Source organism: Strix aluco, chromosome 6 (assembly GCF_031877795.1).
Source record: "Strix aluco isolate bStrAlu1 chromosome 6, bStrAlu1.hap1, whole genome shotgun sequence".
NCBI classification, from domain to species: domain Eukaryota; kingdom Metazoa; phylum Chordata; class Aves; order Strigiformes; family Strigidae; genus Strix; species Strix aluco.
The window spans coordinates 30916058-30934216 of record NC_133936.1 but is presented as its reverse complement, the minus strand read 5'-3'; the positions used below and the strand labels follow the sequence as shown (position 1 = coordinate 30934216).

Genomic DNA, 18159 nt, shown 5'->3' with positions numbered 1-18159 from the left:
GCAAAGGCGAGGTAGTTTGGTTGCAATGAGACACAGAAATTGTTCCTGCCTTCCCTGGACATTTTTGCTTAAAAAAAATTCCTTTTGCTCAATGAAAGAGCGTTATTCTTAGACATCAAAAGAGTGAAGCAAAGGAAAGATTTCACATCATGCATTCAAATGAAAACTGAAGGACCTAAGGGGTCAGCATAAAAACTCCACAGTATGATGCCTTCTCCCTCACTCCTTGCCAGCATTTTCTCAGTGTGGGTGGGGTGTTAGTCCTAGGAAGCTGCACAGCGACTCCTACTCATGGGGGACTGAAAGAAGGGGACTTTTGTCTGTCCACATCCAGCTAAGTCCACTGTGCGTTGCCTGCTCAGTACATAATTGATGAAATCGATTTTGGGCTGGATTAATCAATTTGCTCTGGCTATTTTGACATGTGGACCAGACTCTCTTCTGTCAGCTACAACTTGTTCCATTCCTTAGACAAGTGATCCAGCAGGGACAGACAGCTCCCTGTGCTGACATCGCCACCACATCGTGGCTAAGAACGTAAATACCAAAGCAAGGGTGGTCAATGTGCAGCTCCTGCAGAAAGCACAACTTGGCTACACTGCTCAGATAGCTCAACTTAAAGCCTAATGGCATATAGAATAGTAACTGCTATAGACACGGAGGGAAGTCAACCTATCACTTCATTACCTAACATGTTACACTGAGAGTTGCTTAACTGTAAGAAATTTGTACAAGCAGAAAGTTTGGATTTATTGCTTAATTCTCCATCTTTAGGTATAAAAAAATGTTGGCTGTTTTTGGAGGGCACGTGCCAAATGAGCTGAAATCAATGGAGCTACTCCAGGGGTGAATTTGGATCACTATGCGTTGGACTTTTCAAGAAAAACTGCAGAAATCACAAGACTGCTTGAGACAGAGACCTCATGCAAGTCATATGAACTGTTATTACATTACAGACGGAGGGATGAGGAGGAGCAAAGGAGAAAAAAAGAGAGACATTTTAATTGAAAGAGGACAACATGGGAGACATGTTGTGTGTAAGTGCTGTCAGACCAGGATGCTGCAGCTGCTGTTCAGAGAGAAGGGGCCCCCAACATAACCAAGACCTTCAGCACATGGAAGCAGCATCTACAGCAGAGGTATTTAATATCACACCATGGTACTTCTGTATTGAGCTAGGTTAAGCTTGGGTTCTTCCACTTGTTGTGGGAGTGCAAAACATTCACGTTTGCTTCTTATCATACAGCATCAAACTTTGCAGCTTCAGGCTTGTGAGACTACTGAAAGAGGACTCCGTGCCTTAAATGACAATAAATGTCTTTGATGTGATGAACAGGGAGAAGACTGCACTCCAGTGAGCTCTGTGCCAATTAGGGATTGTAAAACAGGGAAGGAGCCAACAACCTACAGTTCTGGAGGAGGCAGCATGCCATAGATTACAAATCCTGTTATATTTGAGTCAAATGATAATGCAGGCACCCATCCAATGTAGCGGCTCAAGAGGAGCTTGGAGGCTGCCTGCCATTCATTACCACTATTTTTATAGTTTTATAGTTTATGGCACTGTTATGCTATATGGGCCAAATTAACAGGCTGTGTAAATTATACAGTGATGAGAAAGGTTCAACATGGCGGGGGGGGCTGGGGTGGCGGGGGGTGGCAGGGGTTAAGGAGGACAAGAAGACATAAATTTAAACTTCCTGAAATTTCACTCCTGCATCTGGTTTTTAGTCCCTGCCCTAACAGATTGCTATCTAGAGATGAATAAATCAAAGGTAAGAGAGAATAACATGCATTTAGAATGATACCAGTAGAAGCGTCCTCTGCAGTTAAGGCAGTTTTATCTTTGTGTGTTCTCAGAGTGAGCGCTACCATTTACCAAGACAGGAACATACAGACAGTTGCTCCCCTTACAGACGGAGCTGAGAAACTGTACTGGAGATCTGTGACTGGTGGGAGGGAGATGAAAATTATGTGAAGTGCTCAAAGCTAGTGCAGTCAAGGAGAAAAGAAAAACTCACATCAGTAAAATGGTGGTTTTCCAGTGATATAGTTTGCCTTTTTTTCCTGTGACAGCTGCAGCCCCCACGGCTTCACACCCTCCGGAGTTGGAGGTGCAGGACGCAGAGGCCTTGGAGTTACACTGATCCTTCCCAGGAACAGGATGTTGTGGAGAGGTTCACATGGGTGAGTGTGCAGCATCCATAGAACCAAACAGGAGATATTACATCCTATAATTATTCCAGCCATGAATCAGTATTTAATTACTGAATACATGCTAGTAGCTTCTTGTATTACCCAGTGATCTAAAACACATACCAATTTCTTCATGAAGCAGAGACAAGGCATCCTGTTTGGAGCTGCCACATCCTATGTACATCTAGAGAAGCTGTGTGAAGGATCCTGTGCAACTGTGTACAAGGGGATCAGCAGGTGAGCAAGGACCACCAGTGCCATTATTGCCTTCTCAGTGCCTGCTGAAAACATGCATTACAGGAATCTGTAAGAACAAGCTTGAAGCTGGGCAATTCAGAGTACTTGCAGGAAGTTAAAGAGAAATCAAAAGTCCAGCTTTGCTTTTAACCAGGATATTTGCAAAGCCCCATCCCAGTTTTTCAGGGAACTCCTCCACTACAGCCACGGAGGCTCCACAAAGACATATTGTTCTGCAGCAGTATGCCAGGAGATTGTCTGGCTGCACCAGGGAGGGAGTGTGGGTTTTCCTTGGAATGAGGGATCCCTGCATGATGGAAAAATTGGAGGTGAGGCCGTGCTGCCATCACACGGAGGCAGAAAAGCTGTGAGAAGGCAGAGTGGGAACACTGCCCAAATCCATGCTCTAGCAGGAGGTCAGCAGAATGGTGCTACTCTACCCAGGTGGACTGGCTCCTGTTTTGCTGCTATTGAGGACAAGATGGAAGTGGTTTGCAATACCTTTCTGAGCTTGGCCTAGGTGGGGGAGTGAGCCCTAGAAATTTTGCTTGGGTAAATGTGGAGCACCTCAGGGGACTATTAATGTTGCCATGCCAAGCACGGAGGTGCTTCATGTGAGCTTCCACTCTGACATGACAGGATCAACGGCCAGTTGGTGGCATTGAAAGTGATCAGGATGCAGGCAGAGGAGGGAGTGCCTTTTACAGCCATTCGGGAAGGTAAGACATAAAGAGCTTCTTCAAACATTGGTGAAGAGTGAGGGACATTATAGAATCATAGAATGATAGACTGGTTTGGGTTGCAAAGAAACTTAAAGGGGCAGCCACAGCTTGTCTGGGCAACCTGTTCCAGTGTCTCACCACCCTCACAGTAAAGAGTTTCTTCCTTACATCTAATCTAAGTCTACCCTCTTTCAGTTTAAAACCGTTACCCCTCATCCTATCCCTACACCCCCTGATGCAGAGTCCCTCCCCATCTTTCCTGTAGCCCACTTTAAGTACTGGAAGGCCGCTATAGGGTCTCCCTGGAGCCTTCTCTTCTCTGGGCTGAACAACCCCAACTCTCTCAGCCTGTACTCACAGCTCCAGCCCCCTGATCATCTCTGTGGCCTCCTCTGGACCCGCTCAAGCAGGTCCATGTCCTTCTTATGTTGGGGGCCCCAGAGCTGGACACAGCACTGCAGGTGGGGGTCTCACAAGAGTGGAGTAGAGGGGGAGAATCCCCTCCCTCGACCTGCTGGCCACACTTCTCTTGATGCAGCCCAGGACACGGTTGGCTTTCTGGGCTGTGAGCGCACATTGCTGGCTCACAGTCAGTTTTCCATCCACTAATACCCCCAAGTCCTTCTCCTCAGAGCTGCTCTCAATCCAATCTTCACCCAGCCTGTATTTGTGCTTGGGATTGCCCCGACCCATGTGCAGGACCTTGCCCTTGGCCTTGTTGAACTTCATGAGGTTTGCACGGTCCCACCTCTCCAGCCTGTCCAGGTCCCTCTGGCTGGCACATCCCTTCCCTCCCGCGTGTCGACCACACCACACAGCTTGGGGTTGTTGGCAAACTTGCTGAGGGTGCACCCTTCAAGAGCTTTTGTTTTAACCTGAAAAAGCTCCATGTGACATCTTCCTAAGTCCTTTCTTGCCTAATGTGCTGACTGTCCTTCTCCCAAAACTCTTGGTTTCCTTATCCCCCCTTGAAGGAGGTCTTTGTGCTGGCCTGGGTGAGCATGTGATGGACAGAGAGGGAACCTGCTGGACAGTGTATTCCCTCATGACAGATGCATCCGAGCTTGTGGTAGGGAAAGTGCTGGCTGCAGCCAGAGTATGTCCTCTCTAGCAGTGTAGGGGGCCTCTTACACCTCCTGTGTGCTACCTGCTCCGTAGTTGCTTTCTCACTCCCATTTCTGTACACTAGCACTGCACAGCAGTTTTTGACACTATTGCACTGCGCAGTTGTGGACTGGAAGTGCCCTTTGCGCCAGGGTCTCTGCTTGCTGTTATCACAAATGGTGCCACTTTTCTGTGTGATGGCAGCTGATACCTAGATCATCACACATCCCAGCCTGAAGAGAAATGCTTTCGGTAAAATTGGTGTTTAATAACCTGGTGAGAAATTCTTTCTGTCGGTCAAATTCGTAGACCACTGGGCAAAATGTCTGCAGCTTTCTCAATTTCTTTGACGAAGAAATGCTTTTGTTTTAAGTGCTTGATTTTGGCTGAATGTATTTACATGTCCCTGCAGACCAAGTTCACAAACTGCCTGGTTGATTAAGGCTTCTATTTTCGTCTGCCCTACAATCCCAAGAGGATCATAATCTGGTTTCTTCCTTACACAGAAATAACCCTTATGCCAGTCTGTTGTCTGGTATTAGTGAGAGCTATCAATGTAAGAGGTCACGCATATCTTGTTTTTTACTTCTTACTGCAGTTCAAAACTAGGGTTGATCTTGTCAGCGTGGGGACGGAGTGTCAGGGACCAGATGTGCCAGCTTTCACAGAGCAGCCCTAGCACAGAATGACTCTCATAGCAGTCAACTCTGAATAACTAGAGAGGTCAGTGGACTCACTCCAGGTTTATAACAGTGTAATTAAGATAACAAAGTTTACAAAGTCTTTAGTCCAATTCTGGGTGAAAGCAGAGAGTTACCTAAATATGCCTATTTACTGAATGGCTTGTGTTACAGTTTCCTATACACTCATTTGCTGTGGTGCTTTTGCTCTGCATTTACACTTGTAGCCCACCAGTAAAATAAGCCTTAAAAGCTTTATCTACATAGAACTAATGATGCTATAAAGATCAGCACCCCTTTAACATGCTCTACTGGACAGGCTCAGAGCCTTAACTTCATTCATTATGGGAGAAAACAAGGGTGATCCTACGAAGGGTCTACTTTAAATAGATCTTTTGTGTACTGCTGAGCTTTGCAGCATCTGACACCTCAAATTTACAATGTAAGTCAGTAGTGCAAACAAAGCACGAGATTTATTAACACGGTGCATTCTCTGCTACCCTGGAGGAATGGCACTCCCCTCTCAAAGAGCTGCTTCACCCCAGAAGCCCCACAGAGGCAAAATGCGTTTAAAGCTCAGTTCTGGCTGTAGCACCTGACACCCCAGCACGGGGTTGTAGAAGCAACCAAGTGAGGAGCAGTTCCCAGAGGCCTGATTCAGGCTCAGGGGCTGAATTCTCCATATTACTGTGGGCCCTCTGTACTGCTCCTCTGGAGCAACAGCTCTGATCACGTGGGATTTCTGATGTATCACAGAGCCAGGTTAGCAGCCCCTTTCCATAGCAGATGGGATCTAGCCAGAGTATCTTTACTGGGTTCATAGGCAATTAGGTGCAACGTGGAGCATGTTTAAGGTTCACACCGCCATACACTGGAAGCACTGTTGGCAGCTAAATGGACTAGCATCGCTACTAGAGGCAGTTTAGCTGCAGCAGTATCAAGCTCTGTGCAAGAACTATTTACAATCTGTGCTGTTTCCAGCAGTTATGTTGAATCAGGCATCCCTTACTGCTCAGAAATCTCACTATTGACATATGCTTAGGCCACAGCTGTGTAATACAGTATATCTGGCTGTAGGGCTTTTAGAACCAGGTGAAATTGTTACGGTCACAAAAGGCAAAGTGCTAATCCAGTATAAATTTGCTTTGCCAGCATGAAACTCTTCAAATATCTTTTGTAGATTGCTTGAAAAACAAAAAGCAGCTTTTATCCAGGCCTCCCACAGCCGGCCCAAGCTCTGTATTGTGTGCTTCGGCTAATTCAGCAGAAATGAGCTTGTATGCCCATGCCTTATCTGGGTGAAATTTGTAGCACTGCAGCATGGTCTGACAGTAAATTAATCTGGTTTTAATCAGCAGGAAAGGGTGAGTCTGGAGAAGCTCTGAGGCTAATGTGCTATGTCAGAAGCTGAACTAAAATCTGGAGTCAGGGACCCCTCTTTTTGTAGAGCTTTGGGGCTTTTGTCTGCACAGTTTTGGTATAACAGCTGGTTTGGATTCTTCAGTAGTGCCAGGGATCTACAGGCAGAGTGATCCCAGCTCCACCACTTCCTTGCATCCCTCCTTTGTACAGAGCTACAGCAACTACTGTCTCAAACCTATGGTAGCAAATGATGAAGCTGTGCATGCTCTTCCCCCATAAAGACTATCTTTGAGACTTTCTACTGAGAAGCTGCCTTCATCAGTGTGTCATCTGGAGCCTGCTCTATCAAGAGAAACCTCATGCATGTCTGGAAGGCTCAGAAGCAAGCCTCAAGCTTTTGTCTTAGCATCAATCAGTGCTCTACGGTCTAAATGGAGGCAAAGACTCTTCCATGCGCTGCCCACACCATCAGCAAACCCTAGATGTGCTGAGGCTTGACAGAGGCATGTCAGCATCTAAGGACCAGGGCCACACAGTTGGAACGATGCTTTTAGATGGTTATGATGAGAGAAAAAAATGTACCAAAGTTGTATAAATGCAAACAAGTTACTGTTCACTCAGTAACTTCATCTCTGCTCTTTGAGTTTTAAACCAGAGAAAGTAACCAATATGCTTTTTCCAAGCTAAAAGCACAAAGCTAAATTCGTATTTCAGCTTAGCATCTAGAGTAATTTCTTTTGGCAGATTTTTACACCCTGATATTGTGAGGCTGGAAGCTGGTAGAAACTCAGCTTTGCCCAGAAGTCTCCTAAGGTCCCTGCTGAGGCCACATGCCAGGAGGCAGATGGGAAAAGGATGAGAAACTCAGTGACAGGCCAGGGGCTGCTGCATTCTGGCTGTGGGAGCTCCTAGCCCCTGACTCTTGGTGTTTTCCTTGAAGAAATACTTTCTCCTCAGCTGAGAACCTGACAGCTGGGAACTGTAAACTGCTATTTCTGACAGAGGCAAGATCCCACCTCTGAGAGATGGACGGGTTCCTGCCAAGCCCGGAGCACTGATGCTTACTTCCTTAAGGAGCTGTTCTCCAGACTCAGTAGCTGCTGCTTCTTACAGAATTGCCAAGTTTGGACTATTTCTCCCTAGTTTTTTCTTTCTACTGCCTTGCTGTGTGCATTATCTCCTTCCACATTCAGCAGCAGTGGTTAAGTTGATCTTCCTTTTGTGTTTTCCCAGCTTCTCTTCTCAAACGTTTGAAGCATGCCAACATTGTACTGCTTCATGACATTATCCAGACCAAGGAGACACTAACATTTGTCTTTGAATACATGGTGAGTTGATGTTTTTCTAGCCTCCTGTGGAGCTAGTACTGGGAAGTGGCTGCATAATGAGTTTACTGCATTATGAGACATATACAAAGAAACAAGTTGTAGTCCTTTAGTGCAATGATTGATTTTCCTTCTTGATCTCCTGCTTTCCAGCCACAGCCTTACTCTTTTCTTTCTGTATATGCGACAGCTGTATGCAAAAATGATTCCACATCTTGTCTCTACGAGGATGGCAGACACTGTTTACCTCCATTTCTGCCTTGACAACACAATAAAAGTACTGTTCTTGAGCCACAGCAACGATAGGAAATAACGATATGAGCTCACATCCCAGTTGGGGTCAGATTTGGCACTGACCCCAGTAGCTCACCGTGACCAAGCTGCAGTTGCTCTCATGGGGAGGGTGGGATGCCAATAAAAAAGTTCTCCACATGCGTCTTGCTACTTCTGTTGCTTTTGCTGATAGCTATCAGCCAAATTATAAGGAAAGCACGGGGACTATGTCTTCTTACTGCAGCTTTATGATTAATTCTGGCACAAGTATGAATTCTGTTAACTATCAGCTTCAGGTCATAAACCACTAGAGTGAGATAACAAGGTCAGCCAGGACCCTGATTTGACCCAGCACTTAAGAACGTCCTTATGTGCTGCATCAGATCAGATGTTCACCAAGGTGAGACACCTTTGTAGCTGTTGCATATTTTTTCCATTTATAGAAGAGGCATTGTTGGTAGAAGCATTTTACACCAGTAGCTTTGCCTCAAGTTCTCCTCTTTTATTTAGCACACAGATCTAGCACAGTACATGGGCCAACATCCTGGAGGACTTCATTCGTGCAATGCTATGGTGAGTTCCTTAGAAGACTAGTATCCTCTAGAGCATGAGGAGGTGTTATTTTCCACTATGTATGATCACTGTAAATTGCTTACTTGTATTTATTTGTTCCATATATGACAAAAACTTTGCAGAAAAGCTGCCTTTGATAAAGATGTATCAACCTGCTTCTCAGACTCCAAAGCCTTTTTTCAGTTTAGCCCCTTTTTCAATTTTCTGATCCTGCAAGAGGACATTCAGCTTTTGTGAACAATGACATCTTGTGGCAAGGAACTCTGTTTCTACACAAATTTGTATCCCCTTATCATTAGAACACACTATTCATCTCTAATTAAAAACTCTCAAATCTCACTCTCTCCTGGAACTATCTGGAACTATCTTCATATTTACAGCCATTTAAATCCCTTAAATCAGTTGACTGGACCTGAGCACAGCTGAAGATGTACCCTTACTTTATAGATTGAGGTTATAATAGTCTCCTACTCTCCTTTGTAAGCATCTTCACATTTAATTAACTTTCAGGATTGTTGCTGCACACTGACTTAAGGTTTAAGTGCAGATGTCCTCAGTAACTGCCTGGGTCCTTTTCCTGAGCAGCTTCAGTTCATTTATCTTACAGCTGTCAACAATAACGTCGTATCTTATCAAACTGCCTATTCATCTGACTTTGTCAGATCTCTCTGAAGTTCCTCACTGTCACTTCTTATCACAGCTAATCTAAATACTTCTGTCATCTTCAAATGTTGCCACCTTGTTCACATCTTTTTCCAGATAGTTGTTAAGCAACACGAATTCTAATGAAGTTTCTTGGGGCCTCAGATTTTAAACATTCTTAAAGCTCAGATATATCCAAAATGCAGTGTTGTACTTTTGGCACAGATCTCAAGGGCTCTGCCACCAGGCGGGCTTGTAAAGTACACGGCTGTAACACGTACTCACTGGCATTTCTGTGAGTAAACACTAGCCAGCTGCTCTGCTTTCCTGTCCAAAATCCTCATTGTCAGCAAGAACTGAAAAGCAAAACTATTTACTGCTCCTTTAGGAGGGTCACCTAGCTTGCTTCATTTTTGCTGGCAAGTATTGTTTGTTTTTTCTCTGAGTGATTCCTACCAAATATAATGCAAGCACGCAGAATATTACAGGGACACTTTTGTGGTACAAAAATGACCTATGGGTGTCACTGTTTTTCCTCCTCTTCAGATTAAACTTCTGGTGAAAAATATCTTTTCTCCGGTGAAGTCTAATTACTTTTACTGTGTTTTGTTTCTACACAACTGTCCCACTTCACACCTTGTTTCAGCCCAACTTATTTTACCCCAGGTTTATTTACACTGCCACAGTGGTGAGAGTTAGATATTTCTTGCTTGCTTGCTTGTTCTTCTGCTTGCTTGCTTCATCATACCTTATTTGCCATACCTGTTCAAATCAAGTCCTTGTGTTTTCTCCCAGCTTGAAGATAACAGTTTACATTGTCAACGAAGTCAGTTCACTGGTCGTTTATACTGGGGTGATGTGTACAGCGGCCACAGAACTCCCTCTGCTGGTGTCAGCTGGCTCAAATGGGCAAAACTTCCAGCTCCTTAAACCTCCATTTTGCTTGGCTGTATGTCTTTGTCTTGAACACTGAAATCAGAGTATCTGATGTTCTGAAACCTGGGTCTGTGCTTTGGCAAGTTGCACTTGCTTCTTCAATCAATAGTCCATTTCCAAAGAAAAATGAAATTTCCAAAACATGCACTTAAGGACTCCACTGTAACTGCCCTCATGGCCAAATATTCCACCCCAAAAACGTCAGAAAGCTGCAGGGCAGTCATACCCCACCACAGTTTTCTCTTCCTCAGCCAGCTCTACTAATTTTGGGGATTTTTACTGCTTTCTTACTTGCTTTGTCTCTGCTTTGTTCCAGGAGTTCTCCTGAAGTTCAGAGTTAATGTATCAATGCAAGGTCACACAAAACCATTTCAGTGTTTTTCTGGCTTTTTCTAGCTTTTCATGTTCCAGCTTTTGCGCGGCCTGGCTTACATCCACCAACAACACATTCTTCACCGTGATCTGAAACCCCAGAACTTGCTCATCAGTTGCCTTGGTGAGCTCAAAGTAGCCGACTTTGGTGAGTCACAGTTTGGATACTGCTAATATATCTGCTCAAACCGAAGCTTTAGCATGCGTATAGATCTGTATCCACACCCAATTAACGCATAAAAGCAAAACCTCTTACTGAACTTTAGGAAACTATTTCTGTGGTCAGTCTAGCCTTTCTTGCCTTTATACTGATAGGTGCAGGGAATAACCTTATTTAAGTCAGAGTAATTATTGCCACATAAAACCGGTTCAGAAGAACTGAGAATCAACCCCCCTCCCTTCAGAAAATAATGTAACATGTAGAGTCCACCGCAGTGTGCTGTGAACCAAAAGGCTTTCTTGGCATTGGTTTGGGATGGCTACTTCAGTCAGAAATGGTAAAGCCCTGCAAAATGCAGCATATTGCTTGATCTCATCTGCCCCGGAGGTATATTCCAGACACACTTTCTTTGTCAGTATCTTGTGTTTAAAGATCCAAGAGAAAATAATGTCCTGTTTCCAGTTATCATCATCTATGCGTTGTACAGGTAGACGAACTGTCCTAACATAGCAGGGTTTTTTGGTTTGTTTTTTGGTGGGTTTTTTTTTGCAGGCCTTGCTCGTGCCAAGACCATCCCCAGACAGACATACTCCTCTGAAGTGGTGACACTCTGGTACCGTCCTCCTGATGTGTTGCTTGGAGCTACAGATTATTCTTCTGATCTAGATATCTGGTACTGACCTATTCCAAAGCATCTGGGGTCCCTTGGGAAAAATCATCCTTATCTGAATTAAATTAAGTCAACCAAGTGACAGCAGATACAGTCATAAGTAAAGAAATTAACACCTGTGAGCAGAAAATGTGTGAGCAGTGGGGAGTTTTGTATTGCTGGGTTCATATAAGTTTTGGGGAATTATGTCACTACATCTCAGCTATGGATTTATATAAATCTCATCTGATAATATTTATGAGATATGTACATCTCATTTGGTAGCATTTATGAACCATTTTCAGGTCTTGCAACAGAACACCTTTGCTTATACAAAACCTACTGTTTTGTATCTATGTGGTTGGCTGAGTCAGTGGTAGCTCTCTACAGTAATGGCTTTGTGAAGAAACAATGGATCCAGTCACAACTGCACCAACAGTGACTTTGGCCTTGGTAACAAAAGGTGGCATTAAAGGTTTTCTGAATGGGTCTGGAGATCGAAAGGTGTCTGAGACTTTCGCTATTTCTGTGATACTTTGTCCTTCTTCTCAAATAACATGTCTCAGATGCATTTCATACAGGAGAAAGGCTGTGTTCTGTTAAAGACTTCTTACCTTATGAGCTCTATCCCAAAATCTTAACGTGGCTGGGAATCACAGGAAACAAACTGCATGTTAGTGGAGCTGAAGGGAGGGTGGTCTCTGAGAGCAGGCAGAAAGCAGGAGAGGATGAGGGATTCATAAGGGGTCTCACTGGTCCTTTTGGGCTGGCCTGGCTGTGTAGCTGGGCCTAGGGTTCATCCACCTTCCGGCTCACTTCTGCACCAGCCTGAGCCTGCTTCCAGTGACACAGTCCTGACTTACTCATGGACAACATGCGGCTCATGAAGTTGCAGGAGACCACCCTTATTCTGGGTAATTTTACATCTGTAGGTAGTATTGCTGTTTCACCCTTTCTTCAGACCAGTTAATTTTCTGCCTGTGCCTGTCACACCGGGACTTTTCTTAACTGCTCTGCAGAGTCAAAGGCTAGGAAAGGGTGGGAGCACAGCAGGCTGAAGAATGTGCAAGAAGAGGGCTGGGTAAGTTTACAAACAGCAAAACTCCAGGTCTTCTCAGGCTCTATCCCCCTCCAGAGATCTGCAGCTTATCAGAGACTCTGATAGCCTAAGTCTGGAAGGCAGTTCAGGAAAACAGGAGTTTTTAGTTTGTTCACTTCCCTAGGCCTGTTGCTAATTTAATTGCTTAAAGATTTCTCCAAGGAGGAAGACCTTGCTAAATTCTAATGGCTTCCAGCTGCTGAGCCAGTCTAAATAGTCCTGTCTTCTCTCCGCCACTACCTGTCACCTCTCCCCTCCAGACAGTCTCTCAGGAACATCTGCTGAGTTTGAAGAAGATGCCTGCCTAGCAGATTGGAGGGTTTGTATTAGGCAGATGCTGGTATAAGCCTGGGATGATTTTTTACTGAAAGTCCAAAGCCCTGGCTATGCACAGAAAGCCTGGCATTTCTGCCTGTGCAAAACCAACATCCCCACTACATAACTGCTCTAGTGTAATGAATAGCAACATAGGAGTGGTATACAAAGATCCCATCCAGCACTCTGACCAGCTCTAACAGCACAGTACTCTCAGTCCCACTGAACTACATTCACACTATAGGCACCTTTGTTATAATGCCTCCTTATAATAACAACATTCAAAGTGTTTGCCCTAAAGAAAGATGTCACGCTGAGAGAATAGAGAGTACTTCAGTGAGCTCCATTCAGTAACTTCCTCTAACAAGAGTCATTTATTATCTTGATGTACACTGCATTTAAGTTCAATTTTTGTCTATTAGGAAATAATGTGAATTCACACAGATGTTACTTGTCTATTGGGAAGAAAGGGAAAAAAAAGCCCTATGTCTTTTGGATGCTGCAATTTACATGAAGGCAGGTCAGAATGCCCTTGGTAATGGCATGAGACAGTGGGTGTTAAAGCCTTGGTTTAAAGAAACCAATTATAACAAAATAAAACATTATGGCAATTCATGCATAGTGTGCTTGAGCAGCAATACTGTCAGTGGGAGGCACATGGGAAGTGAATGAGGCCTTGAATAGATGAAGAAAGAGATATAGAAGGAGACTCACTCACTCCTGGACTAACTAGAAAAGCTGCTTTAATCTCTCTGTATCTTTTTTCTCTCTCTTTCCCCCTCACTATCTCTTTAGGACTTTAGAAGATTCAATTAAGGGATTTCAGAGAGACTAACATTTCAGGGAGATTACACTGCATATCAGAAAGACTTTTTCTCTTTTTTTTTTAAACACCAAGTGCTTTATGCACGTGCTGCACTAGTAACTGCTAACATCATTCGTGCCTTAAGTCATGTCTTCTTTTCAGTTAGGCTTTCCCTGTATTGAAACCTTCCATTAAAAAGAATTAAAAAAAAAAAAAAAATCACAGGAATCTTCCCAGGTAGATTCATGTAGAACAGGAGTTTAACGTGGACCTGCCAGGCCCACTACAGCCTTCTCCTCAGCCTGGTTCGCATTGCCCTGCTATGCCAAACTGGGAGATATAGGCTAAGGGCTCCACTGTACAGACCACACTCAGTGAGGAACAAGAGAAAGGATATATTTCTGGTTCAATATAAAATTGCAATCTCCCAGTACCAGAAGAACTGTGGAGAGGGAACTCTGGGATGCCACAGAGATATCTTAGATCTTAATCCTGATGAAGTCATCTCCACTGTGTGATGTAGCACTGCAGGCTGAGGAGTAAGTGCAGTGTTCAAACCTGCCCCAGGGATTGCAGGCAGATGCCACTGTGCTGTCTGAACCAGCTCTGTTTATGCTCACTAAATATCCCTATAACCAGTTATACCTCTCCTATTACTTTAGCAGTCACTGTCTTGGTTCACATGCACATCTGGCACATGCTGAAACATCATGTCTAGGCTTCTTCCCGAAAGACCCCTCCTTTTGCCCTAGCTCTTCCCAAGGCAGCTGTATGGGACTGAGATCCTTTGAGAAACTTGTAGACTGGAAGGGGTAAGAGGACCTTGGAAATTAATATCAGAGGGGTAAGAAGGAAAAGGGAAAAAACAAAATAACACTAGGTCTAAATCTTTAGAAATATTTAAAAGTAAATGTTTTTGAATCATCCTTATGAACAGAAGGATCCTCATAATGCTGTCAGAGCAGTAACTGTAAATCCCGTATCTCAGAAGGAAAGTTGAGGTCTCTACTTGAAAGGCTAATGTGATGACTAGCACTAGTTTCCAAAGTCCTACTTTAACAGATAGACAAAAATACCTGGGAGAAGAGAGGGGTGCCTATACATCAGTTGTTCTAGATACCTCTGGCCTTTTTTTGTAAAGACAAGCGTATTTCATCTGGAAACAAACAGAGATATAAACAGTCATAATTGCCACTGATGAATCAATACAGTATCAAGCAGGCATTAAAGGCAGCTTGTCGGCTGAGTCTTGCTACAGGAAACACAAAGCCCTTCCTTTCCAGCAGTTGTGGTTACTCTGATAGTTTTGTCTTTATTAGAGACACTAAGGTTTAAAGGCTTCCAGAGGTAATGGGAATAAACCGGGAATATAAAAGAGAGCTCTACCAGAAGGTGCATTTCTAACAACCCACAAGTTGTTCCTCTCCTTAGACTGACAGCTTGCCTATTAGTGAAAAGACTGTTTCATTAGAATTGAATTTTTGAAGTCTTTGCTCATGAGTAATTCTTAGCAAACGCTAGCTGAATCTAGGAAAAATAGTTCCTGCTGTTGCCAGTCTAATGGCCATTTCTAGCTAGGATATCAGAACCCAAACGTGGGTGAACATCAGGATCATTTGCTCCAAAAACACATAGAGCTGATTCTCTTCTCCCTACAACTCAATTGCTTTGACCATATACAGTTAAACTTGTGCAATGGAAACAGTGGATTACAGCAGCCCCTGTGGTTGCAAAATAGGGTGAACCATTTGGGCATGTACATCAGCTGTGAAAACAGAGGGTTGGTATGACACTGGTCTCAGTAGAATCAATCTGTGGTCTCCAAAATAATATCTAGTGATGTGGTAGTGCTATGAAACACAAAAAATCTATGTCACAAAAGCTGTGGGTTAAGTTTCATGATGCCTGGATGCTGTAAAAGCATATTAGACAAGCAGGGAGCTAAGCTCACAAGACCCAAGGTTAGGGTATAGGAAGCTAATGGAAAGTGCAGCAGAGATGTTTGTGAAAACAGCATTAGATATGGATCTGCAAACAGGCTTGGCATCACCTGATATGCAAGGATGACCAAAATTAATACCACAGATGAGTTGTATGTCGGGTTTTCAACTGACAACAGCAAGGTGGGAAAAGCATCTACAGTCTTGCAAAAGCAAGGTGCAAGGGGTAACACGGGAGTACAGATGACCAGAAGAGATTACCAGTTGTTGCTCAGCAAGTAAAAATAATACTTTCAGCACCTGTTAGACAAAGCTGGGTGTTCAACATTTGAGCATAAAGGACTCAAATTTGCTATAACCAAAGAAGATTAAGACTGAACCCTGAAAGGTTGGGCTGGGGCTTAGTGAAAAGATGGGAAACCTAGAAAAAGTTTGGAGGAAAAAGATTAAAAAGTAAATGACCAGAGTTTTACCCCATACAATAAGAGATGGAAATAGTTGCAAATAGGTAAGTCTACCCTGACCACAACTATCAGCAAGACTAATCTACCTTAGTAAAATGAAGCATTTTTTGCAGGGTTTAGTATGTTGGGGTTTTTTTAAGCTGGCTGGTTTGCTTTGGCAAAAGTGCAGAGCAGGAGATGGCATAAAAATAAGAATATTTCAACGTGCAGTTGTCACCGAGTTCTTTATGCTGTGAAATCTTGCCCTCAGTTTTCCAGTGAAGAGCTAATTGCTTCTGAAGGAAAAAAATCACTCTAGTGATTAGTGCCTCTGGGTTCTTTCTGTGTCTAATGTATCCTTCAAGCCAATATAGTGTGTAGTAGTTCCCTGTTTATCTTTCCTACTGTTGTCATTCCAGTTTTGCACCTTTTTCTCATGGAAAACAATGTAGTATTCCAGAGACTTCTGCCACAACCATCTTTTTAGATGGGTTTGTTACAGGATAAATTGAAAGAGACCTGAAACAAATTGTTTGGTGCTGGAAAAAAAGATGGTGCTAGTGGGCTTCTTTTCCAAGGGTATCACCTGTCTTGTCTTGCTGGTAAAGGATGGGGGATGTTTTTAGTGGATGGTGCTGATGAGAAAAAGGAGATGGGAACAGACTTGTATGGAACTTTGCTTTATTTTTTTCTAAAATCCTGGAGGGATGTGAATGTGACGTATCTCTGGTCTGCACCCATTCTATTTGACTTGTCAGCTTTTTAATTCAAGTGTTTCAGTTTGTAGGACTTGGATGAGGTTAATGATACTACATACAACTTGCAACAAGGGACAGTTGCAAGTGCTTAGAACAGTGCTGCAAGACCAGGGATATATAAGATGGCCCTTCCCAAAGGAAACCTTCCTGACTTCCCGCAATCGGTAGGGTTTTTTATAATGCTACATCCTGCCTATCTCCATACTGTAGAGGTGTATCAGTCTTCACTGAAGCCTATATTTATTTACATATGTACAGACCCCCCACATCCTGCTTTGCTTCACACAAACACTCTCACTAGATGACATGAGGTGGGTATACAATACCTATGTATCAGACTGGTACTTTTCAGAGATGAGCTGCAATATATATAGGGTTTACAGCTTATATCAAGATTTCTGCATTTATAAATGAGGATTTCTAAATTTCCATTCCAACAATTATCTCTCTTCCTCTCTCCCCTGCCCATCCCAACAATCATACTGTATATGTTGCAAACATGAATGAGTTAATACCTTGGGTTTCTTGCAGGAGTGCAGGCTGTATATTTGTTGAAATGATCCAGGGCCAGCCAATATTTGCAGGAACTTCTGGTACTCATGAACAGCTGGTGAAGATCTGGGCGGTGAGTAAAATATACCCTGAAATGGGAGAGAAAAAGAATCTGTTGCTCCAGCCCCCTATTTAATTTTAAAGTCCTGAGCATAGGTCCTGTGAATACCAGAAATAACTTGGTCCAATCTGCCAAGTTCATAGCAGACTTTGTAATCCATTTTATATATGGCAACTTTCTTACAGACACAGGAGTAAATCAAATGACTTTCCTTTGATGTTTGTCATCTCATCAAAAATTTAAACCCAATTAAAGTGACATCAAATTGAAGAAGGCAAAAAAGGTGTGCAGGTACTACAAATTCTATTCCTTCTTATTAAATCCTTTCCTTACTGTAGGATACAGCACACCATATTCTCACAAAGGAGCTCTAATACTGCTCTTAAACTACCTTGAAAATGGCAAGACCCTGAGGTTTTTCAGAGATCCTTCTTCATTTTAACTTGGAACATTTTGTATCATCCAGTTTATGGTGCAGCCCTAGAGACCGTTTTGGCATAATGGAAAGTGTGAAATTACTTTATAAAGGCAGCAGTGAGTGAGAGTAGACATATTCAGGAGACTCTTAAGCTGTTTTTTCTGCTTGGGAAACTAAAACACAGAGCCACGTCCTTAGTGCGGCTTGGTAGAATTGAGGCAGTTACCAGCACTAACAGATTCTGTATGTTCCTGACTGCTCATTGCTGACCCTGTTACTGACTCGGCAGGAAGGTCAACCTATAGATTCCTATTGGGTTTTGCTGTAGGTGTCTGCCCTTCCACATCTCCTCCCAGGGATTTACTCTTCCACATAGAGTGTTTCCCAAATGTGGGTTTTCAGAGAAAGTACAGAAACTGAAATTTGGAAAGTGGTGAGAAAGGCCTTTATAGCCTCAACTCTGTGTAAGTCAGATTTTTCCTTCTTAAGCCCTTCATCGAGAAACACTCCTGTCTGGTAGGGTTTTCCTCTCTGCTT

The 18159-nt window shown here is 43.4% G+C and overlaps 1 protein-coding gene across 1 annotated transcript in view; it reads left to right on the top strand.

Moving 5' to 3' along the window:
* Positions 1 to 3072: 3072 nt before the first annotated feature.
* The window catches only part of CDK15 (cyclin dependent kinase 15), a 36759-nt gene continuing 21672 nt past the window's right edge, over positions 3073 to 18159 (top strand). Inside the window, exons 1-6 of the mRNA XM_074829427.1 lie at positions 3073 to 3152; positions 7535 to 7629; positions 8410 to 8472; positions 10447 to 10570; positions 11135 to 11255; positions 17123 to 17216. Of these exons, the coding sequence (XP_074685528.1) occupies positions 3110 to 3152; positions 7535 to 7629; positions 8410 to 8472; positions 10447 to 10570; positions 11135 to 11255; positions 17123 to 17216 (540 nt within the window). The 5' untranslated portion in view covers positions 3073 to 3109. The remainder of the gene's footprint in view (positions 3153 to 7534; positions 7630 to 8409; positions 8473 to 10446; positions 10571 to 11134; positions 11256 to 17122; positions 17217 to 18159) is intronic.